General features: G+C 47.6%; 2 protein-coding genes across 8 annotated transcripts in view; one reads left to right on the top strand and one right to left on the bottom strand.

Moving 5' to 3' along the window:
- Arhgap44 (Rho GTPase activating protein 44) overlaps positions 1-2,540 on the top strand; it is a 224,381-nt gene extending 221,841 nt beyond the window's left edge. For 2 of the 4 annotated variants that reach the window (XM_008855690.2, XM_008855693.2), the window contains one exon: positions 1,053-2,540. In XM_008855690.2, the coding sequence (XP_008853912.1) occupies positions 1,053-1,192 (140 nt within the window). In that variant the 3' untranslated portion in view covers positions 1,193-2,540. The remainder of the gene's footprint in view (positions 1-1,052) is intronic. The other 2 variants (XM_008855691.3, XM_008855692.3) reach the window with 2 other exon arrangements.
- On the bottom strand, positions 2,509-24,400 carry Elac2 (elaC ribonuclease Z 2). Of its 4 annotated transcripts, none has more exons than XM_008855694.3 (24): positions 24,115-24,400; positions 23,611-23,661; positions 23,403-23,473; positions 22,610-22,674; positions 21,273-21,330; positions 20,194-20,262; positions 19,221-19,355; positions 17,052-17,110; positions 14,477-14,535; positions 14,093-14,165; positions 13,388-13,500; positions 11,906-12,001; positions 10,805-10,943; positions 10,635-10,720; positions 9,399-9,517; positions 8,395-8,491; positions 6,914-7,052; positions 6,345-6,383; positions 6,122-6,231; positions 5,517-5,616; positions 5,320-5,440; positions 4,977-5,055; positions 4,328-4,472; positions 2,509-3,774 (listed from the first exon to the last, which is right to left on the bottom strand). In XM_008855694.3, exons 1-24 carry the CDS (start codon positions 24,336-24,338, stop codon positions 3,535-3,537), a joined length of 2,487 nt encoding a protein of 828 aa, XP_008853916.1. In that variant the 5' UTR covers positions 24,339-24,400; the 3' UTR covers positions 2,509-3,534. The 4 variants fall into 4 exon arrangements, with proteins under 4 accessions (XP_008853916.1, XP_029413471.1, XP_029413472.1 ...); XM_029557611.1 differs by lacking the exon at positions 20,194-20,262 and adding an exon at positions 19,994-20,062; XM_029557612.1 differs by lacking the exon at positions 22,610-22,674 and adding an exon at positions 22,374-22,438.

The following is a 24,400-nucleotide window of genomic DNA, read 5'->3' as shown; positions in this document are numbered from 1 at the left end:
GGCATAAGTCATCCACTGCAGGGGAGTGCTTGGTATATGCTGGTCCAAGTTTCAGAGTCCCAAATCTGTTCCACCAGACCCCCTGAGGACTGGGAGTGGGGCAGGGGTATCCCAGAGCTTGTGTGTCTGTAAAATGTCTTTTAGGGCCGTGTCCACTTGTTTGTCTGTACACTCAGTATGGTATTCCTCATTCTCAACGTTTTATTGAAAAAAACTTAAAAGCCAACAAAAATAAAATCCCACCTTCCAAGTGGCCCAGGGCTAAACCCCTGCCAAGTTAGTGTGCTGTCATCTGGAGTGCAGCCCTCAGCTCAGGTTCAGAGAAGGCAAGAACTAAGCAAAGGGGATTGGGGCGGGGGGGAGTTATGATACAACCAAGAGGGAAGGAAGGGCTCAGAGGACCCATCATATCCCAGCTCAACTCCTGTAGTCTTAGGGTTACAGCAGTCTACCCAGTAGTTGGCTCCAGGGCCATTTCCAGTAGGTTGTCTAATAGGCTGAGTTGCCAGCTGATGACCATGAACTTCATTCTTATCTTTTTGACTCAGAGACAGACCCTGTAACTTCTGGTACATTCATTCTTCCTGCCCTTTCTAGGAAGAATGACCTTTTAGTGCTCCTTATAAAAATGCAGTCAAACAGTGGTGTGTCCTGCAGGTTGTCCCACTTCCCACCAGCATCCTAAGGCCCCACCCTGCCCCCTTGAGCTGCCAGCACAGCCACTATTTATGAGGACACCAACTCACCCTGTCCCTGCAGACTAAGGAATGGACTTCAGTCTGAGATTTCTAAGAGATGTTACTGAGGCCTTCCCTGGAAGCAGTGTTTATCAGGACCCAGGTAGAGAGACTGTCTGATCGATCTGAAAGACTTGGTCCCATAGCCAACCTTCCGTGCAGAAGTAAATGAGACTCAGCCACACCCTGATCCTGCAGTACCCAGCCTCTTAAGAGCTAGCCCTGGCACAGGCAGGCCACCCAACCTCCTACAGCAGTCTGCCTGAAACTGGACACTGAGCTGGAAGCCCCCCTTACCTCCTTTTCTCTCTGCAGATCTTGTCCACTTTGATGTCCCCTCCATCCACATAGAGCTGGGGTCCACGCTCCGTCTGAGCCCCCTGGAGCACGCGCGGCGGCACTCGGTGACTGACAAGAGGGACTCAGAAGAGGAGTCTGAGAGCACGGCCCTCTGATGTGGCCACCCTGACACGTGTACATACGTCCTTGGGCCCCTAGATGCGCCACCCAGAGCAGCATCCCCTAGCTGGCCAAGGATTCTCTGCTGTCACATCCAACACGGGTGGAGTTGGGCAGAGGAGAGCACTCGCCCCGTCCATGTGGCCAAGTGTTGGTGGTGCAGATTTCATTTGTTCCTTTTGGGTGGCGACTTCAGCCTTTTGTTTGACCTTTGCCTTTTGACTTTGTGCCTATTTTGATCCATCTTTAGCCTCCATGCCAAGCAGCACCCACCTCTCCACTCAAGGGCTTCTCAGCACGGCCTTTGCAAGGTAGAGGGTGCAAGAGAGGGTCCAGTTACCTGGTTACACCTGAGGGCTGGGCCTTGACCCAGATACATGATATCAGTGGTATCAGGTCCTGCAGCATCAGAGTAAAGGCCAGACGGGAAGCAGGACAGGAAAGGACCCTCTCAGTAGGGCTAGAATTGCAAAAGTCCTGGACACTGGCTGCTGCCTGCTGCCAGGGGATGGCCAGCTAGAGAAACCTAGGCCACCCATAATCACAGCTCCAAAGTAAACAGCTCAATACACCCATTTCTGACAGCCTGACTTTTCCCCACATGACTAAAGACTCCCTTCACTCCATAATGCTTGACATTTCTGAACTGAAAAGAGGATTTGGGCATAACTAGAGGGCCCTGCATAGCTCTCCATGTCCCCCAAACACATTAGGTATCAGAGCAATTTTTCCATCCAGGAACCCAACTTAGTAGGTAGGTGGGCCTGGAGCCACTACTCTCTGAAGGTTACAGCTGACTAGCAATAATTCTGTTCCCCAAAGCAGGTAGGAGTGGCAATGGCTGCCTCACCCACAGTGTGGCCTGCCTTGCTCACCAGCAGCCCTGGCTCACCCTTCTCACCAAGTCCCATGCAGTCCTGGGGAGGGCTGGGGAGGGGCTCGGAGAGCCAGTTCACACTTTGGGATTAAGGGGATGAAACAGATCTGGGCTGTGCATGCAAAGTTTAAAGTTTGATCCTTTTAAAATAGATATACCTATACATGATATAATATTTGTATATATGAAATCTATATTTGTTTAATTTTGAGCCATTCAATCTAAACCTATGTACAGGTGTACAATGACAAACTCTAAAAGCTTAGTTATTTTTCCCAACTGTGTAAAGCCACCCTTCTCCAAGAGTGGGATCTGCAGACTTTTGATGTTACAGCTTTGCTCACTTCCTGGCAAGGGCAGTCCAATCCCCAATTTGTAACGGAGCCTGGGGGTTGAAGGTTATCTTTAAATACATGTACAAATCGTTGTCAAAAGTAATGTTATTAAAATAGATTTATTATCCCTGAGCTTGGCACATGGTCTTGCTTTAATAATAAAGGCTGCTGGGCAGTTACAGTATCCTGTGCTGCCTCAGGAGGAACCTGAAGATCACCAGCCCAGTTCTTGCTGTCTTTCTCATAACCTGAATGTCTAAAGTTCTTTCCACCTTCTCCTGGGTACGGGGAATATATAAATAGTAGATTCTCCTTTGAATTGCCTTCTGAGGTTTGGTCACAGACCTGTATTTTTAGATCCTGTGAGGGCAAGGTGGCCAGCCCAACATGACATTTCTCCATGTTTTCAAGGACAAACTGATTCTCATTCTCTTCATGGGGCAAGAGAACAAACTGACTGTCCTCACTTGTACTCAGATGAGAAGACTTGCATGTGATGCCTGCAACTGGCTGGGTCAGGCTCCATCTCTCAATGTGAGAAGTCATTGCTGTGGGCTGGTACAGCTGGACAGCTGTGGAGATTAGGCTATGGAGAGGTAGTGACTCCCTGGGAGCAGGCTACACAGGTCCTCACTGCCACTGGAACATGCAGGGTACATTGGATACCCAGCCTGCAGAAGACCCCACTCTGTAGCAGAAACATGATGCAGCCAAAGAATTTGGGACTCCAAACTCAAGCTTTATTGAGTCCGATTCTTTGGAAACACTATTCTTGGAGTCTGGGATACTTAGACCCAATGTGATTCGTAACCTGCCTTGACTCTGACATGCAGAAGGAACCAGTGCTAGGAAGTAAGGGGCAGACACCTCAATTTCCATAGATGTCTTTAAAGACTGGCTTGCTGTCTTCTACTGCATGGCTCCTGTCCTGACACTGTTCTTCTCCAGACATGAGGGGCTCCTACCAGGTCGGTGCTTTCCCTTCCCTTGGCCACAGAAGATGGCACACTCTAACCCCAGGCTGCCTTCTGGCTGGATCATGTGTGCTAGCTCTGCCAGGATGAACAGATGGTGGGTGCCACACAGGACAGAGAACACAGCTTTCAATCCAGGATGGCTTAGACCTTCACTGGGCTCTAACCTTCTTGTTTTGTGGGCTGTGTGGGCCCTCTGTGTGGGCCCTCTTCTGCTGAGGATCCTTATCTGGGCTGTCTGCCTGCTGGGCTAGAAGGGCTGCTTGCACTAGCCGTAGCTCCCGCAGCCCCCGCTTCTCCCTGCGCTCTTCCATCTCTTCAATGTCATCCGCAAACAGGGCCTTTAGCGAGGGAATCAGCCTGGGCACTGTGGGGAAGTCTCCAAAGCGAACCTGGAAGGCAGAGACACACTAAGTGGGGCAAGGGGAGGAAAGAGGCTCTGAGCTTGGCCTCCTCTCCTTGCTTGTACACCCTCAAGCCGACTGACCACAGCTTAAAAGATTGCCATGAGGAAAGGTATCAAGCCCTTTGAAGAAGGGCCAACAACCCCCCCCCCCCAATTAGGGCAGGTGGATCAAAGGACCCTGGGAAAGGAAACTAAAGTGGCCCAAACGTGTCTGTTATGCTAACAACCAGAGCTGGCTCACACCCTACTCCTTCATTCAGGAGGGATTGGGAAGGGCAGGCCTGGCTCTGCCACTCCTAGAAAACTAGCACCTGTCCCATATATTTGTGCTGAGACTATAGTGACAATGTGAATAGTCAAGGCCTGGGAGAGCTTTGCAAATCTCCAGGGACCCTGAGGAGCTGAGGGCAGGAAGACCCTGCAGGAGTAGACCTTGTCATCAGTCTGCCCCAGGCCAGAAATGGAAAGGAGCGGGGGTTGGGGGCCATTTTCCTCCTGGCCTTGCCTCAGAGCCCTCACTGTCCCTGTACCATACAGACCTTCATGTGGTCAAAGGCGATGCCAACTTTCTCATTGAAGTCAGGGCTGAAGAGGGGGATCTTGGCGTACCGCTGGCTGAAGTGGTTCAGCATGATGAACTGGGCATTCATCCGCATTCCCACACCAATGGCCTGGGAGGTTGTACTTGTGGCAGAGAAGAGAGGAGGAGACACTAAGCTTTGGGCCAGAAGTTCACAGCCTCTGCCACTTGAGCTACCTGGGGCACCAAGGAGGGTGGGAGTGCATAACCGTTTCTTGTTCAGCCAACAGAGATGCTCCTGAGTGCCAGAGCCTGCCCAAACTTTCTGAGGAGGGCCTGCAGTCAGTGCATACATAGCTTGTCAGAGTGGGCACCTAGGGTAAGGCACTGTCTCCTAAAATAGCCTATATTCAGCCATGTCCCCCACCCTTCCCAGCTGGCTTGTTCTTTTAAAACCCCAGGCCTCACTATAGAACCCTGCCTAAGGAATCTGCAAGAGCAGAGGCACAGGGCGCAGGAAAGCTAGCATGCGTTCAGGAAGTCCCGTAGTCCTGGTAGGAAGGCAGCTGTGGCTGTGGGTACTATCTCTCTCCAGGGGTGGGTGGAAGACTGCTCAGCCTTCGCTTGACAGAAGAGGGTAGAGGACAAGGACCCAGGAGCATTGCTACCTGTGTGTCTTTTCTACTGCTTCCTCTTCCAAGCCATCCTCCAGAGTGGCTTCATGTATTAGGAGGGTGGCATCCTTCCCTGGACAGAAGGACAGGCATCAAGGTGGAATCTGGGTGCATAGCTTGACCCTTGGGTCCACAGCTGTGTCCTAACTCAAACACTCAGCTTCTTTGGCCCAGTGACTTGCCTGTACCTTAGGATAACAGCCAGAGACTGAGTAGGCAAGAACTAGTCTGCTGTCTCTGTTGTAGTCACCCACACACCTATCTGCATACACCTCGTATGTCCCAAATCCCATTCACCTCTCACAGAATCTGGACAAGACCCATTTCTGTCACTCACCCATCTGTACCAGAGCCTCACAGGGCATAGTGTCCCCTGAGTAGACCACTTTCCAGCCAGAGGAGTGCACCAGTGCACAGCCAAAAGCATGCTTGCAGTGCCGGACTAGGCAGGTCTGAAACTGAAGAACAGAGAGTATGGGGGCAGGCCCCACTCCCCACCCTGCCCTTGGTGGGGTCTGAAGATGAGCCCCTTACCTCTTTTAAGTCACATGTCTCCAGCAAGGAGCTGATCAGCCTTTCAACTGTGGTACTGGAGACCTCAGCCCCTTTCTGAAGGCATTTGGCAGGAATCATACTGTGAGATTATAAAAGATTTTACAGATTACGATGAACATGTAAAAAAAAAAATCATTTAGCACCTGCAATCACAATTCAGGGTCTTCGGATGGAGAATCTTCAATGGTTCTCACGCAGAGACATGCTTTACATCACAGTCATAAAGACAGGGAAACTGATCAAATCAAAAGAGCCAAGCCACGCAGCCAGCCCACTCAGTTCACTGTAAGAAAACAGGTGACTGCTCGCCTCCCTGGGCCCAGGCAGACCAGGGGCAGCTACAGGCAGATGGTAAGGTGGGCTAAGCCATGTCCCCAGCATCTACCACCTGGCATGGATGGCTCTGTACCAGCCTAAGTTCTGGTGCTTGACCCTGAAGTGTTTCCTGGAAAAATGCTGGCCAAATCTAGGTAGTACAGAACTGCAGAGAGAATTGAGATGCTCAGAGGATGAGCCCCAAGTACAAAGCCATCAACTGCCCTGAGGTCAGCTGGAGCCTGAGGCTAGATGCCCAGAGCACTTACCTGATATGGTGCAGAATCTCCTGGCACTGGTTGTGATACTGCTGTAGCCAGGGCCTGAGCTGGGTGGGGGCCACCACCAGCAGAGGGTGAAAGGGCTTCCCCAGGGATACCTGAAACAAGATCCCAGTTCAAAGTCAATGAGAAGACATAGTTTGGGAGTGGCAGGTGTGGGCAAGAATGTGTGAGCAGCCAACTCCCAATGTCAGTCAGGTGCCGCACTTACCAGAGCACGCTCCCTCTGCAGCAAGATGTTCAGCAAACCCTGGAAAGGAGAGTGCACCTGTGATGAGCCAGGGCCAGCTCCATCATTTCCACAAGTCAGGGCTCAGCGTCCCTGTCTCCAAATGGTTCCTAGCTCACTACGGAGTCCAGGAGTCCAGTCCTCACTCAAACCACAGCTGGGGTGACACATGCTGACCAACAGCTTTTTGAAGATACAGACAGAAAGCAGTATAGCTTGTGTTAAAAAGAGTGCAAAGGGCAAGACCCATTAACCTCTAGGGGATCAGAGCAAGGATATAGCAGCCACATCACCCAGATCTGGCCCATTCTGCTGGTCAGGCAGTGTGCAAAGCAAGATTCAAGGAAAGTTGGGTAAAGCTAAACTGGTACTGCTGCTTACAAAAGCAGAAAGCAAGACGAGGCATTCTTATCCAGCATGGTCTTTTCCTAGTGAGTGATGACTCAAAAAAACTCTGGGTAAGTTTGATAACAACAGGAAAGAAGGCCAAGCACAGACTGGAACCAGCATCTCCCCATGTGCTGCACTCTGAGGTCCAAGCCCACACTCACCGTATGGTGGTCTGCGTGCAAGTGGGACACAAACACAGCAGCCAAGTTGCCCAGGACTCTGTCCACTTGCTGTCCATAATGACGGCACAGCTGCCCAAACGTACCTTCGCCACAATCCAACAGTACAGACCTGTCAGAGCTACAGAAGACAGTCACCAACAGGAAAGGGGCTTCATCTAGACTATTTGCAGAATGACATTGCTTTAGCAAAGAACAGGCAGCATTCCATAACCACCCCATTCTATTCTTTGTGGAGCTCAGATAAAAGCCAATTAATCTAACCATACAGGTAATTCTAGTCCAGTCCACCGCTAATGAAAGATTCAAAGAATCCTGAAACAGTTAAGGACACACATTAACACAGGTGCATCTTGGCACTGTGGCACATACTGGCTATATGACTCTGTTATTTTTCATTCACCACTAGCACCTACAACAATAGTGAGATCTGGGATGGAGAGATGGCTCAGCAGTAAAAGCAATGATTGTTCTTGCAGAGGACTCAGGTTCAATTCCCAGCACTCACATGGCAGCTAACAACCTTCTAACTCCAGTTCCAGGGGATCCGATGCCCTCTTCTGACCTCCGTGGGCATTGCACGATATGGGTGCATTTACACACAAGTAGGCAATACACTCATATACATAAAAATAATAAATAAAATATTAAAAAAAAAATAGTGAGATCTAAGAACTAACCCGCCCCTCACCAGCTTGCCTCCTGGACAGACATGTCTGTAGAGCAGAGCGGCCATGCACATTTCATAGGCCTCTAAGTGCTGCATGTCTGCAGATAAATGACCCCAAGCAAACCCCAGGATCAATGAGAAAAACATGTCAAGTGGAACTTAATAATAAGGCTGAACATAGAACAAACATACAAATCCCAAAAGCTTTTAAACATAACCCAAGGAGTTAAAAGGGGCAATACATGTACCAAGTAAGAAGCCAGCTCAAAGTCTGGACCTGCACCCTATGTTGCAGAACTAAAGCATGTACCTGGGTATGTGCTTCCAGCCAGTAAAACCAAAGTTATTAGCCATTTCACAGGATTATGTGAAAGTTCAATGGGGCAGTTCCTCAGCAAAGCACACAGCACATACAAGTTTCAGTTCTTTTTCTTCAAAGTCAGGATGGGATGGTTTGGGTAATTCCCAGAAGTAAACGTTACCAATTGAGGCTATAAGATGTAAGATTCAGTAAGCCTAAGACTCGTGAGGCAGCTGGGTAAGGAGTGCCACATGTTTGAGGCAGCACTGTCTATACACTAAGTTCCAGGTCAGCCAGGGTTACATGGCAAGGCCCTATTTCAGTAAATAATTAAAACAACAAAACCAATTTCTAAATAAAACAAGACACAGTGAAGCCCACTACTCCTGTCTCTGGCTAAGATGGCAAGCTTACAGGCTGTGAGTGAAGAAGGAGTGTTTAAAAGAAAGAAAGCTCATTGGTAGATGAGGGCTCCCCGGGCACAGGCAGTACCTTATGTTAACAAGTGTGGAGCTGACGTTTCTGATCTTCATTGGGATGGCAGACCCTGTGCCCAGGAAGATGAATTCTGGATACTGGCTGTTTTTCTCTGAAAATTACATGGGAAAGTGAGCTAGCATTCCACCACAAGCTAGGCAAGCAGTCCAGTCCAGTCCAGCTTCCCAGACGGGTGGTGAGTCATAGCCACTTGTCCTCCCAAAAAGGGTTTCCTCGCCAGTGTGAGGTTGTCAGAGAGGAAAGGCATCTGGAGGGAGAGCACATAATCCCTCAGGCCTTGCTTCACTACTTTGTGTATCAAGACCACCCATGCCATGTGTCTGTATCTTCCCAACTACCTAGCAGGAACACCCTGCTGTACAGGAGCAGAGGGCCTTACTCAGCCTGGCCATAAACTAATATAGGTCTTTAGCATACACACCGGAGCACCAATCATAAGCAGAACTGAAAGCAAAGCAAGTCCCAGGAATTCATCCTTCCCAGACACACAGGGGACAAGTGACGGTTTGGCCACACCTGTGTCCTACCTAGAGCTAAGTTTCAGAGAAACAAGGATGGAGAAAAACCATCTGGCTAGCTTAAGCCCCACCCCTTCTATTCCAGCATTTTCTTCTTTCAGTAACTAAATGCACAAAATACCCAGAAAGAGCAGAGCTCACAATATGCCCAAACTGCTTTTCCTGATAGAGCACTGAAGGGGGTTACCTAGCCAGCACCTTCCATGGACCCTTCTCAGCAAACCCAAGCGAGATCCTAAGATGGCAGAAGGGCAACAAGGAGCTCTTTGTGATCTTAAGAATGCCTGGGCACAGTCACTAAATACTGTGTGGGTGTGACACAGACACTCGAGGATCCTCAACACCTTCCTCCACCCCGCACTGTAATACAGACAAATCCTAAGTGAAATAATCAGGTTGGGATGTGCCCAATACCCTACTTAAGATTATAAGGCTGTACTAGGCAGAGCCGAGGAGAGGCTGCCCAGGGTTTCGGCTCACCTGCTGGGGCTGGGCTGTCCTGCACATTCTTCTTATACTCCTGCACACTCTCCTGGAAATTGGGGAGCTCCAGCGCCTCGGCTATGAATTCATCAGGATTGCAAGTAAGTATGGCGTCCCTGCAGAGAAAGGCATCTCAGTGACCAAAGGGACTGTGTGGCTTCTCTGCAAATGTTAGTATGCATACTCAGGATGAATCCATTGGGGGGCGGGGTACTGTCTGAAGAACACTTGGGCAGATCATGATGACCTGAGGCAATTTTGTTCTACTTCTGGAACCTTCCTCACCTAAATGAGCTGAATGAGCTCTGAACAATTCCAGCTCACCACAATCTCTCCAGTCTCAAGCTTAATGGGCAGGCACTCCCAATGCTCAGGCAGGATGAGTCTTTCTTTATAATGGGGTTGTTCTATACAGCACCACTTCCCTCGCTCAAAGTATGATGATTACAGATATCTCCAAATATGACCCAGTATTCCCTGGGAGGCACAAAATGGTCCAGCTGAGATGCAGGACAGCTAATCCTCAGGAACTGGGAGCCTTGGTGACACGCAGAACCTGACCTGGCAGCTCTCAGGGGAACCTTAGAGCCCATGTTCTCAGCAAGACCCAGGTGCCTCCACAGGGCACTGAGAGCTCAGAGGGCTGGCTCTTCAGGCTGGCTGAGCAGGAAAACCACCTGAAGCTCATAAAGCAGTCCCTAAGTGACTTCTCCAGATCTGAGCTCAGTGTGTCTGGGCCCCAAGAACATTTTCACTGACACAGGCTGAGGAATGCATTGCCTGTGACCCAAGGCATACCACCATTAGCTCTTCAACAGTGCTGATTGTTCAACTGCAACAGCATACAGTAACAACCCAAAACATGGTCTATTCTAACAATGACATTAGATGGCCAGGAAACATAAGATTCCATATTTGGAAATCAAATGGTAAAAACAGGCTGTCAGGTAGTTGGCAGACACTCCTCACTTTCCTGGGAGTGTATGGGCATTCCAGGAGGCAATGTATGTTGACTCAATCACTCCACATTTAAGAAATTACCTTTAAGGAACAGAGTTCTAGTCAAAGACATACATAAAACAGCAAAATTGGCCCGAACAAGTAAAACATCTTCATAGGAAACAACCAATGAAAATCTCATTATTGGCAACTACTTGTGACGGAGGCCACACAATTGGAACAGCCTGCCCACCCTTGGCCCAGATGTTTCCATACGTTCAGAACCACACATACCTCTGCCACTCTCTCTTGGGGCGGAGTTGGTATTTGAGGAGGCATTCACCCCGAACCGTGGGCATGCCGAGGGTAGACCCTTCCTCCTGAAGGACACAAGAACATACTCCATAGTGAGAAAGCAAAGGACAGGAGCTGACTGCTCAGGACAGATCTGGGACACTAGCTACCTTACTGTAGAAAGTAGTGAGTGGGGGAAAGATGTCCGGATGAATGAGGCCAAGCTGCGTTTGGATCTTGTGGCTGCGAAGGTTGTGGACTGATGCACAGTTCTCATTCAGGATCAAGTGCTGGGTGTCTGGTCCAAACCTAAGAAGAAATAGCCTGCCCATCAGAAGCACCTGCCAAGGAACCATTCCATCTCAGGGACAACAGTGGAGATAAACAGCCCTAACATGGATGGATGTGTTCAGAGAGTCACAGTCATTTGCCCCCAAATAATTACTACACAGCCAGACATAACCTGCTGCTTCTGTGTCTAAGTCTAGGGTTTTATCTCGATGGTAGCTGCCTTTGGGACATGCTGGAAAGAATGGCAGAATGAGAAATAAAAGTTAAGACCTTCATGTAAGGATCTTAAAACATGGAGTATAGGGTGTAAGAGGAAAAAAGACAATGCATGTTATGACTCTATCCCTCAAGAACAACAACAACAACAAAGAGGCAAAGCCCAAGAGCTCCTCGGCAGAGAAGACAGAGGGGAAAGTATGGGGTGAAGCAGGGGGCAGCTAAGAAGCAACTGGAGGCCACCACGTACACTAGCACAAACACTCTTCCTGGCAGCATCCTTGGCCACTGAAGCTACAAAAGGGCTACTTCCCAGTTACTAAACTGTGGTGGGGCCTCCTCCTCACAGGGTTGCTCAGAAAATAAGCTAGCAGAGATGAAGTCAAATGCAGACATGCAGTTGGGCTCACTGAGCAAAGCTGTTTTCATTTGCAAGGCTTTCCTATGGGATACATATGTATAACTGTCAACCAAAAGGCAGCAATGGCTCAGAGGCCACTGACTATGCAGAATATAAAAGGATGCAACAAGGAGGCTTTTCTAAGTCTGACATGTGGACACTATGCCATCTAGTGGTAATGATCTTCCCAGAGCACTACAGATGAGCCCTTTCAGAACTCACATTGCAGGAATGAATCTCAAAGAAAACTCAGGCAGGCTCAGAGGTGAGGGCAGGCAGTGAACAGAACAGTACTTAATAAGGGTCACACAAACACACCACTACCCAGAAGGGCTGTCCCTGTGCCCTGGGTTGGGCTCCGTACCTCTCCATCCACTGCTGATAACTGGCATCCATGAGCACAGATTCTGGGGCAATGTGAACTACTAGGGCCACAGGAGCACTGGCATCTCCCTGGTACCTGGGAAGAAGAGTGGGCTCTCCTTTAGAAAGTGATACAAAGTCAGGACACATACAAACTCTGAAACCATGGAGTGCAGCACTCAGTGCTGCATGGAGACCATCCAGGTTTGGTCTGAGCTGCTCCAGGTATGCCCAAGATGGCAGGCCCCAGCACTGGCCTTGTCAGCCCTGCACAGGATGCCCCTACTAAGCAAGCTCACTCTAGGCCCTGCTGGCTGAGCCTTCTCCGTATCACAGCCTGTGGCTCTTCCTGTCCTTTTCCTCTATCTCTAACAAGCATTCCTCCAGTCAGTCTCCTGTGCTCATCCCACCTGGGTATCTGCCTTCCAGAGTGTCTGAAATGTCACCATCTAGAGAGAACATCACTAACTAGTGACGTGTCCTAGTTCAGCAGTGTTTTTATCCCACCACTGCTATTCCACACAGGCACAGATCTTTCAAACAACACCTCAGTGGCTTGCAGTAGCTCTGCTGCTTAAAAGATGATTCGAATAGCCTGTGTACGCCAGGCATGGTGGTATACGCCTATTATCCCAGTCCTCAGGAGGAGACCCGGTCTCAAAAAAAAAAAGTATGTGAAAAAACACAGCTAAATATGTCTAACAAGCCACTAAGGAGGGAAGAAATTTAGAACACAGATATGTGGCTTAAAGATTCCATCTAAGGTGGCAGTATACACCTATACTCAGCACTCAGAAAGAAGATTTCTAGACCAAGGCCAGCCTGGTGATACTATCCAGTCTCAAAAGTGACAAGGGCTGAAGATAAAGCTCACTGGTAGGATACTTGCCTAGAGTGCTCAAGGCCAAGGCCAGGAACCCAAAAGTAAAGGGTGTTGGGGGGGCGGGGATGTCCACCTAGGATTAAAGTTGAACTGGTTAACTTTTTTAATAGCTATAATACTTGGGCCTGAAAGAAGTTTCCAAACTGAGACTTTCCCTAGCACATACTCTTGGCCCATGGGGTCTCAGACACTCTCTCCCATTTCATTAGGCTCAAGGTAGCTGAGTGAAGACAACTCATGTAGGTAAACATATGCCAAATAATCATGTGGGCATCCAATCTAAAATTTGTTCTAGACTTAGATCTCTCCCGTTTCCTCTCTCTTCCCTCCCTCCCTGATTTGCAGTTGATTGTCTAGTCCTCAGCAACTTATGGTTTTCAGTGTTCTCAAACTTCACTTCAAAGCCCACTGACTACAAAAACAACAGAACTGCCAACAGGATCAAGGGGTATCAATCAAGCAGCCACGGGTCAGGCCTTCCTAGAGACCTGCTCCATCTAAGAGACACCATCTGTCCACAGAGCACTAGTGTCTGTGCCGGGCCAAGCATCCCAAGTGGTGAGGATCTCACTTCTCCCACCCAAAGTCCCTCATTGTTACCTCTTAAAGGTGCCATTCTCACAGATGGGCTGGATGAATCCTTCATCAGGACACTCTACCACAATAAATGCAAGACCAGGTTCTGGGGGTGTACAGAGCTCTTCAGGTGGGATCTAGAAAATCAGATAGTTCACTCACTGGAGCAGAACATTCTCGTTCTCCCAGAACAATCTTAGCTCAGCCACACACAAATGTCATTTAAAGCACCTGCTGCAGTTACACATCCCACATCCAAGTACACAGAGCACAAGTCTGACCTGAAAGTGGCTACCAACACTAACCACACCCTTCCTGCCTGCTTTGTTCATTCTTCAGCCAACCCTGGCTTGTGGAAATACTTCAAACCTAGAGTTGCTGGGAAGAGTTTGGCATTCAAGGTACTTTTGACACCAGAGGAACCATCTAGACAAACAACATGGTAGCGTTTCTTTGGGTCGTTCTCAAAGCCCATACATGAGGGGTTCTTGGCACTGCTCTGTTCAAGCATGAAGGAAAGAATTTAGGCATAAGAAGTCCACCAGATTCTGAACAGACAAGATGCAGAAATGCCTGGGCACAGGTCTGGATGAGATCCACTGTGTGGCAAGGGCTCCAAATTCCAAGTTATCCTTCAAAGTGGCATCTGTGGGGCTTGAGCCAGGGAGTGACTCTGCCCAGTGTCCCAGACCCTACCTGCTAAATCATCACAGAAACTAGAGGCCTCACCTCCCTTCCTCCGTAAGTGACACTCTTTCCATCCTTGACAGCAGCAATGATGGGTGCAATGGCGGCTGTCCCACTGAAAGAGAGGTGAGCTGTGAGGTGTCTTCTCTAGAAACGCAGGCATACCTTGGAGTCCCCAGTAGCCTCTGCCCCAACACTCACATAGGTGGCCCAGCCAGATATTCACACAGGTAGCCCAGCCAGACACTCACACAGGCAGCCCAGCCAGACACTCACACAGGCAGCCCAGCCAGACACTCACACAGGTAGCCCAGTCAGACACTCGCACAGGCAGCTCAGCCAGACACTCACACAGGTAGTCCAGTTAGACACTCACACAGGTAGCCCAGCCTGACGCTCACACCAGTAGTCCAGTCAGATACTCACACAGGTAGGCCCAGCTCCTTTGCTTTAAGCACCAGGAAGTTTCCTTTCTTCAAGTGCAGCTGTGACAAAGGGATGCAAATAGAATTTCAGAGGCCCAGGAAGCTGATTTTAATTGGCTTTCTTAGAAGTATATCTATTTTCTGTTGTTTTCTTACAATTCATTGAAATGCAGTGTTTTCAGGTATACAACTAAAGCCCAAATAGCTTTGAACACAGTACTCTATTTCACAATCTTACCTCCCTATGAACTCCTCCATATTCAAGTCAATAACAAGGACCCTAAATATTCTTTGAGAGGAACATAGCACTTGAGCTCTATTCCATCATTCTTTTTTTTTTTTTTAAGTCTTTTTGAGACAGGGTCTCCCTGTAGCCCCAGCTGGCCTGGAACTCACTATGTAGACCAGGCTGATCTTGAATTCACAGAGATCCATCTGCCTCTGCCTCCTGAGGACTGGGACTAAAGGCGTGCACCACCACACCCGTCATTCTTTACTCAGATAAGGACAATCACCTACCCAGCAATGGCCAATCAAGCACCTATTCCAGTGACACAGGAGGAAAACAACAGAGTGGATAGTGGTTTCCTTCCTCCTAGATTGTTCAAATATTCTACAATATGGTGTTGTGGCTTTTGCACTGGACAGAACACAGTCCTAAATTCCCAGCATGCTCTTCTTATGCTAGTAGATACACAAGAAAACTCTGGTAGACCCCCACAATCACCAGCCTCTAAACTTTGGCCTAGCATTTCTGAGATCTCCATATCTCACACATGATAACAAAGTCCAAAATGGAGAAAGATGTTCACAGGTCTCTGCTGAATTATGTTTGAACTTCCCTTTCTTCTTTAAGTCTGGATAAACTATTACATTTACTTACTTTTACTTCCTAAAATTTAAGAAGTTACTCTTGGGCCCAAGTCTTGAATTTGGATCCCAAAGCCTCACTCTCAGGAGTCTAGACTGCCACTGTAGCTTTACTATGTACACATGAGGCGGCACACCAGAGAAACTCAAGTCTGGCTGGCACCTTCAGATGTAAGTGCCAGTGAATGCACTTCTTACCTCATATCAACTGTGTCTGAGTGTTGGAAGGACATGTTTCTATGGTAAGAGGAGCTTGCCTCTCCATGAGCAGGATTCAAGTCAGATACCTACTGCTGTCTGAACGACTAAGAGTGCAGGCAACAGGGAGATTCCAAATGCAAACCAAGGAGGCCCCAAATAGCCGGGTCCACATCCTATCAGATGCCTTTCTCAGACCTCATGCTTAGAGCCTGTTGTCTCTGAGCCCCTAGAACTCAAGCTAGCACAGTATATTGCTTTCCCGCCTCCCAGCTGAAAAGCAGTGCATTTAACTACAAGAGGGAGAGGCTATGTCTGATCAAGGGACAGAAGCCCTCAGAAGTATAGCAAACACAGCAGGCTCAAGGCCAGCCTGGGCAGCCTAACAAGACCCTGCCTCAAAATAAAAGGAGCTGGGGATGCAGCTCGATGGCAAAGTGCTCACTTACATATATAAAACCTTAGGTTCCATCTCCAGCACTGCTAACAAAAAGAATGTAGCAGCAGACAAGGGAGGGGGGCAGGAAAGAATAGTGTGAGGGCCAACAGTTCCACAACTGCTGCCTGATGACAATAAGCCTGTGCCACACAGAAACATGTTCTATCAAGCTCAGGGTAATCTGCTTAGGAAGGGAAGGTGGATCTAAGATAATGCAAACTCTGTTATTCAGTATTTTTAAAAAATTCTCTTTTGCTGCTTAAACACTCAGAAATGCAGATGTAATATGCCTATTGGAATCAGTACTCACAAAGTACAAATGTCACTGAAATAGGACTGATAGTGGCGGTGACCCTATGCCTCATATGACCACTGCCCACTACTATTCATAACTGCCTTCACTCACAGGTGTTAGACTGTGGACCAAAATTCCAAATCGATTTTTTTTCCTTTGCAGTTCTGGGGCTTAAACTCCAAGTCTTTCATATAGTAGGCAAGTGCTGTACCATTGAGCTACAGCCCCAGGCCCCCAAAGGGAGTTAAAAATCATCGAACAACAAAATAAATAAATAAATGACCACAAAAAAATAATGTAGTCTCACCATATTTTGGCAAAAATATTTGTTATGCATTATACCATAATAAAGCTTTAATGTGAAGGCCTGCTAAAAGTCGGCTGTTAGTCACATCTTGAAATAGATTATAATAAAATGTTTAATAAAATGTGACCATTGCAGATTTAGGCCTTGGTGAATGCTGGGTAGTATTAAAATTGACCTGACAGTGAAATGAAACAGAGCTGAAGGACTAGGAATTGTACAGGCCTGATTAGAAGAAATCAAAACAGCTGCCTTGCCATGAAGCACTTCTGAATTCTCAAAGGACCAGCCACTAGCAGCACTGAATGAGAACTTGGAAGAGTATGAAAGCACAGGTGCTATTCTGAGAGGGAAGCTGCTTTTCCTCTCATACAAGTGACCCAGGAGCTGCTTACAAAAGATTCTGAAACACACCACCTGCTGGCCACTAGCAGTGTGCTCACTCACCATTCATATTTCAAAAGATTTACCTTGCAGACAAAAGCTACCACCAAGGACGGGTCCCTGCCACCTGATTTCCAGTTGACACCTGAGGAAAAGCACATTTCACAAGATGAATATGAAGGCTGTACACGCTGCAAACATTGCTATCCCTTCATTTTCTTCACCCATCTGTTAGAGATGTTACAGTCTAAGCTGGAGCTGAAGAAGACCCTGACATGTGACAGACATCTCTTTATTCTTCCTTTTGAAAAAAATATTTTAGTTTAGTTTATGTGCATGTGTGTATTGCCTGCATGTGTGTCTAAGTGCACCCGTGTCATGCAATGCCCTCAGAAGTCAGAAGAAGGTGTTGGATCCCCTGGAACTGGAGTTTTAGATGGTTATTAGCTGCCATATGGGTGCCAGACTGAGCCTGGGTCCTCTGCAAGAGCAGCCAGTGCTCTTAATCACTGAGCAATCTCTTCAGCCCCTTCCTTATCCACCTTGTGTTGACACTTAAGGGAATAGAAAATGCAAAACTCAGCCAGCCTCGGTGGTGTGGGACTATAATCCTTGCCACTTGGAAGCCTGAGGCAAGGGAATCAAAAGTCCAAGGTCAGCTCAGACAACTTGTCTCAAACCAAAAATGAGATGGGGCTAGAGATGGCTTAGAGGTTAAGAGCACAGACTGCTTGTCCAGAAGACCTGAGTTAGGTTCCCAGCACTCATATGGCAGTTCCAAGGGAACCAATGCCTTCTTCTGGCCTCTACCGACACTGCATGCGCCTGGTGCATTTACGTACTTGCACGCAAAATACTCATACACATAAAATATAAATACACATACATACATAAAACACCTTTAAAAACAAAATAAAAACTAAACAAAAGTAGGGCTATAGCTCAGTGAGAGAATGCTTTTCTAGTACACTCTTGAGGTTCCTGTGTTCATCCCCAGCACGTGGAAGGGGGGAAGAAAACTCCAGTAGAAAAGTCTTCAGCACGGCATATAAAATTTAAGCTTAATAGGGAAGACATGAAAAAAATAAGTTGTGATGTGTTTTATAAACAAGTACACAAATATGAAAAATGAACCAATAACTACAAGGCCCGAGGAAATATGTGGGTGTCTGTTTTCTCCCCTTGCCATCCGAAAAAGGCTAGCCAAGGTACTGCCTTTCCTTGGTCACCAGATACAGAAGGAATGCATCGAGCTGTGCCCAACACTGGACACAGGACACAACCTATGACACAGAAAATCTTGTACTTTCCTTTCCTACAAACTCATTTTTTTTTCCTTTTTTTGGTCTTTTTAAGATAGGGTCTCCCTGTAGCCCTAACTGGCCTGGAACTCGCTATGTGGGCCAGGCTCGCCTTGAACTCATAGAAAGTGCTGGGATTAAAGGCATGCGCCACCACGTCCAAGAAGCTGAACGTGATCTCAATGATATGTAGAACCCCCCTCCCCAAAAATCAATCTCACAAAAAAAGTATGCTAGAGATTGAGGGAGTGATGGGATAGAGATGCTAATCAAAGAATACAGTTTCATTTGGGCTGGAAAAGGGTTTAGCAATCTACCATACTGCTTGTGGCCAGTTAATAATGTTTCAAAATTGCTTATGTTAAGTTGGAGATGTAGCTCAGCACATAGGCTTATCTAGCATGCACAAGGCCCTGGGTTAGATCCCTAGCATGGGGGAAGGAGAGGATTACTTAACAGATTTCTAGTATCATCACCACGACATAGTTTAGTGAGATGACAGGTTTGTTTTTGTTTTCTTTCTTCCTTTTGGTCTTTTAGAGAAAAGGTCTCCCTGTAGCCCCAGCTGGCCTGGAATTCACTACGTAGACCAGGCCAGCCTCAATCTCACAGAGATCCACCCGCCTCTGCCCCCAGAGTGCTGGGATTAAAGGTGTGCACCACCACGCCTGACAAGATAACAAGTATGTTAATTACCTTGACTGACCCTCCATAGGCCAATATAGTTCATTGTACCCCAAGATGTCCACCCGCCTCTGCCCCCAGAGTGCTGGGGATTAAAGGTGTGCACCACCACGCCTGACAAGATGACAAGTATGTTAATTACCTTGACTGACCCTCCATAGGCCAATATAGTTCATTGTACCCCAAGATGTACAGGATTACTGGGTCAGTTCAAGATAAGTCTTTAAAAAGAGAACGGCATTAAGAAGTGCAAGGCCTTCCCCAGTTTACCTGCATTGCTGCCACCTGGAAGGCGCTGCTCATTTTCTGCTGATCCAGAATCTGATGATAACTGTTCTGGATTGAGCCTGTGGGGAGACCCTCTCGGACTCTGTGATGGCTGGTGCTCACCATACTTCCGTTCACCTGGGCAGCAGTAGGAAGCCATCACATTACACACCATACAAGATGAACCCATAGCCACAGCCCAGATGTTTGCATGGGAGAACTCCAGAACGTCAATCAAACCAACATTCCTTTTACTACAGTAGTAAATAACTGGCTACCAGCCTGCCCATCTTTCCCTGGCTAGAACCTTACTCACAGAAGGAATTCAACAGTGCTTAGTGACAGCAAAGCATATAGGCTATAGACTAGTTCAGTTATCACCATCATCTGATTAATGTGGGCCCAAAGGTACCTGTCTCCAGAAGGAGAAGTTTTATTGCTATTTAGGTCACAAGATCAAGGAGAAAAAAGGCAACTCAAAACCATTCTATGGCCCGGGTGCCTCATAAGCTTGGTTGGAGTCTCAGTTCTCAATGTCTGTCTCTTAGGTGGGAGTTAGGAGCTTTTATTAAAAAGTCATCAGAGAAAGGCACTTAGATTTGTGGCAAATGAAGCCCAGTAAATGAACATGCCAACTTGAGTGCCGACAGTTTTGGGGCAACAGTGGTTTATGTGATGGTACAAGGCACAAGTACTACCTCGGGCTGCTTCACCCACATTTTCCTTCCTTAAGAACCACAGCCACCTCCTCAGGGAAATCTGGCTTTCATACTCACTGTGGATGGGGACCTGGCAAACGGTCATAGTCTCATCCTTGTATTCTGGTGCAGAGTGTGGCCGCACAGCTATGTGAAAAACCACAGGTCAAGAAAGTGATTGCATTAATAAAAAGTACTACCTCGGGCTGCTTCACCCACATTTTCCTTCCTTAAGAACCACAGCCACCTCCTCAGGGAAATCTGGCTTTCATACTCACTGTGGATGGGGACCTGGCAAACGGTCATAGTCTCATCCTTGTATTCTGGTGCAGAGTGTGGCCGCACAGCTATGTGAAAAACCACAGGTCAAGAAAGTGATTGCATTAATGTGTAAAAATGAAGCTTCAGGATCACCAACCACAGTCAACTGACTGGCCTTAGAATTTTAGTGGGATGATTAAAACCAAGTAGATTAACATCTTTGGGGTGTGAAGGACCCAAAGCAAAAACCATTAGCCATTTATATTTGTCATAGTCAAGTGGAACCATGCTATGATCATTGCATGGTATCTATTAAAAACAAGAAATAAGCCAATACTATACTCAAAAGTAAAAGTCCCAACTTAACAAACAAGATAATGAGGCCAAGAAATATCTCAACTTTGAGAACTGGTATAAATTTTGAAATAAAACTATCAGTGCAGGCCAGGCACATGCCTTTAATCCCAGCACTCAGGAGGCAGAAGAGGCAGGCTGATCTCTGTGAGACGAAGGCCAGCCTGGTCTACATGGCAAGTTCCAGGCCAGCTGGAGCTACAGGTAGACCCTGTCTCATAAAAACAAAAAAGATAAATAAAAACAACAACCTGTCAGTGCTTCTACAAAAGACTAACACTAAGAAACCAAAGGCCCCTGCTGGCTCCAGGAAAAGGCCTCAATATTTATCCTCCCTCGGATCTCCTTCCGTCAAAAGGCTATAGGCCTTCCAGCACAGCTACAGCTGAGGTCTAGCTAGAAACAACCTTCACACCACCTCCTCCCAGGAATTCAAGGCCCCAAGAGCCACTTGTTGGACAGGAGAAGGAGCCTTGCAGCCTGAGTAGTGGCTGTTAAATTCTAGCAGGTAGGCAGACACATATCAGGTTAAAGCTCTCCTGCCTACCTAGTCAGTACTCTTCACCAAGGCACAAGATGAGGCAAGAGAAAAAAGAAAACTGCACTTTCAAATTCCATCCTATGCTGAATGAATCATGCAATTTTTAAGATTTGATTTCAGCCAGTTTTTATTATATTTTAATTTGAGAAGCAGGACTCATATAAGAAGAAATGTAAGAAGAGTTGTCAGTCAAGCACATACCCAGGTCTATTCCTTTCAGTGGACCAGAAAATATTTTGATTGCTTCTAGATATTTTTCCTAAAAAAAAAAAAAATAAGCAAGCAGTTTGGTTTAAATACAGAAGTCAGTAATGTATTCACATAAGTGGAATCATGTATGTGATTCTATTACATGTCAACACAAAACTTAAGTACTTTGTATTTCATTTACACAGGTATTTACTGTGTCCAGTATGATAGATGCACAGGTTTTCGTACAACAGAGATGAAATCTTTGCTCTCCTGAGTGCAAAGGAGGATATGGAGATAAAACAAATACCCAAACAACTTAATAGCAATTATATGCTACTTAGTAGCAACAAATACTCTGAAAAAGAATCACAATGGGCTTGACCTGAGAGACAGGAGCAGCCCCAGAGGAAATAACTTTATAGCTCAGCCCTTGAAGGTTCAGTGAGGTAGGGACCAGAGGACATGGAAGGAACTCAGTGTAGATAAAAGCAGGGGACTGGTAGACAGTGGGTCAGTGCTGGCCCTTGTGGTGGGAGCTTGTTAACACAGATCAAAGTATGTGCAAAGCAGGGCCTGAGGAGGACTATAAAGGGAGCCTCAACTCACTCTAGGTTGGGAAGTGGTACGCTCTATTATGTCATAAAGAGATGGTTCTGGGTGCTATGGAGGGGATGGGAGATGGACAGGTATGAAAGCCACTGTGGTATACAAAGAATGGAAGCTCAAGAAAATAGAGACAGACAGATTTCAAAATTTTGTTGGTGACAGAATAAGATGCCTGAAATTTAATAAATAGTAAGAACAAAACCTATCATTTATAAAGTACTTCCTTGGGACCAAGCATCTAATAGTGACTTAGTATTTTCTATGCCAATTCATTGATTCCTCAATAACCTTATGGAAATTATTGCCATTTTACACATTGAGAAACTGAGGCTAAGAGGCACAGTGGCTCATTCAAGGTCACACAGATGATATTTATGCAACATGAAAGGAGATGTGTTTACTCCACTACCAGCTCTACCTGAAAGTCAGGAGGCTATTTGCAAAACAGGTGTTCTTGTTATTAGCACCTTAAGAGCTAGTTTTGTTAAGTGACTCGAGACTCACCAGTTGTGGAGGTCCAGAAAGTACACACTTGGGAACCCCAGTTTCCTTTAAAGTAAGAATCATTCCTAAAAAGGATAAAAAAAAAATCATCTCTCACTGTGACCTATAGGCACTGCCAGGGAGATGTGTTTACTCCACTACCAGCTCTACCTGAAAGTCAGGAGGCTATTTGCAAAACAGGTGTTCTTGTTATTAGCACCTTAAGAGCTAGTTTTGTTAAGTGACTCGAGACTCACCAGTTGTGGAGGTCCAGAAAGTACACACTTGGGAACCCCAGTTTCCTTTAAAGTAAGAATCATTCCTAAAAAGGATAAAAAAAAAATCATCTCTCACTGTGACCTATAGGCACTGCCAGGGGGAGCAGGGCCCCTCATTTACCCCATTAGTTATGTCCTTATTCTAGCCCCTAAGCAATCATGGCAATGCATAGAGAGAAAATGACAATAACAGAGGCACTCGAGACACGGAGTCTTCCTCACATGCCTCGGGAACCGGCACAGCTGACTGGGATGAAGTAGCAGAAAATGAGCATGCAAAATGGAAGGTGTCCATTCAAAGTACACAAGTGAAAGGATGTCATTTTGCACCCTAGGCACTTCATGTCTACCACCCCAGGCTTAGCTCGGAAAATGGGGACCAGTCCAGCACCTTACTCCTTCCTGTCTACACCACCAAGCTTTCAGAGCCTGGATGCAACACAATCTTGACGTTCTCAGGCAATGAGCTTGCATAATAAGGTAATGTGGACAGTGGGTGTCTGCCTGGAATGCTGGTGATATTTACAATAAATACACTTGCTTTAATCACCACCTCCAATCATACACTCTCTAGTTAAATCTCTGGCCCAACACTTGGAGGCAGTAACCTTTCAGGATCTGCTCAGCTGAGTGCCGCCTTTCATTTCCCTACTCTGACTGGGGTGGCAAGGAATTCTAACTCCCCTAGGCTGGGAAGAAGGGCAAAAGACAGTGCAAGACATTAAATTCCCAAAGAAATCCCATCAGCCTCTGACTCAAAAAACATACTCACCACATAATCCCCCAACATTAGACCAGTGCATTCGAGTTAGAAATATGTTGTCCAAGCGAGCTACTTTGAGTCTAAGAAAAGAGAATACATTTGACTAAGATGAAACCGGCTGACCCAAGACCACTCTGGCTGTAAAAATCACTCTGCCTCTCACCTAGACTTTCAAGCCCACATTACTCTCCACCCCAAAAGTAAAGTGTTGACTCACTTGTATTCCTGCATGAGTCGCTGGATGCCTTCTCCGCAGTTGAAGAGGTACCTAGAGGGGTGTGGGGAAGAGCTTTATTCTGTAAAACCTCTAACACCAATAACGTGATTTACTCTAGACCCAAACAACTAGAACTCCACTGGGCCGTGTTTCTGCTACTGGACTGGCAGGTTTTGAAACCTCCTTAGCAGGAGGACTGAGGAATGAGGGCCAGTACAGGCCGGTGTGGATAGGTCCTTTCCCCAGCTTACCAGGCCAGTGCAGCCCACACACCCAATCTGAGACCCCCACCTTTGGGCGCACGGAGGGTGCGGCTCAGAGCTTGCCAAGAGCACCCCACCCAAGGGACGCGATGCCCAGAAACCATGCGGACGGAGGGCGAGCAGTCCACGCAGGGGCAGGACCCCTACGGCAGCGAGGCCCCGCACACGTGGCGGTAGGGACCGCGCAGGCCACCGAGGTGTCGGGGCTGCCCGGAACGGGCGGCGCGGGGACTGCACTGACCGGTTGTACTCCGAAAAGACGTAGAGCGCGGCGCCCGAGTCCCGGCCGCCCGCCGCCACCACCTGCAGGTACACTGTGTTGGGGCCCCCGGGACTCGCCGGACCGCGCTTCTCCCGCGTGCGCAGGTGTCGCAGCGGGTCTTTGGGCGGCCGCTGCCGACGAGCCGGACACTGAGACATGGTGCGCCGGGCCACCGGGCACAGTAGTGAGCGGAGCGCCCACATGCGCACTTCAGCACCCGGCCTGACAGTGCGCCGGTCAGGACAGTCTACCGCGGGCCGCAAGC

This window comes from Nannospalax galili, unplaced genomic scaffold (genome assembly GCF_000622305.1).
Source record: "Nannospalax galili isolate Female #2095 unplaced genomic scaffold, S.galili_v1.0 scaffold146, whole genome shotgun sequence".
NCBI classification, from domain to species: Eukaryota; Metazoa; Chordata; class Mammalia; order Rodentia; family Spalacidae; genus Nannospalax; species Nannospalax galili.
This window is presented reverse-complemented; position numbering and strand designations above follow the sequence as displayed.

What these genes read in the sequence shown, in the direction of transcription:
- Elac2 (XM_008855694.3), bottom strand. Translation starts at nt 24,338, where the DNA reads ATGTGGGCGCTCCGCTCACTACTGTGCCCGGTGGCCCGGCGCACCATG. An exon ending in TAATGTTGGGGGATTATGTG is followed by an intron (nt 22,675 to 23,402) that starts GTGAGTATGTTT and finishes TATCCTTTTTAG; the next exon opens with GAATGATTCTTACTTTAAAG. An exon ending in TGCACGCAGACCACCATACG is followed by an intron (nt 6,384 to 6,913) that starts GTGAGTGTGGGC and finishes TCTCCTTTCCAG; the next exon opens with GGTTTGCTGAACATCTTGCT.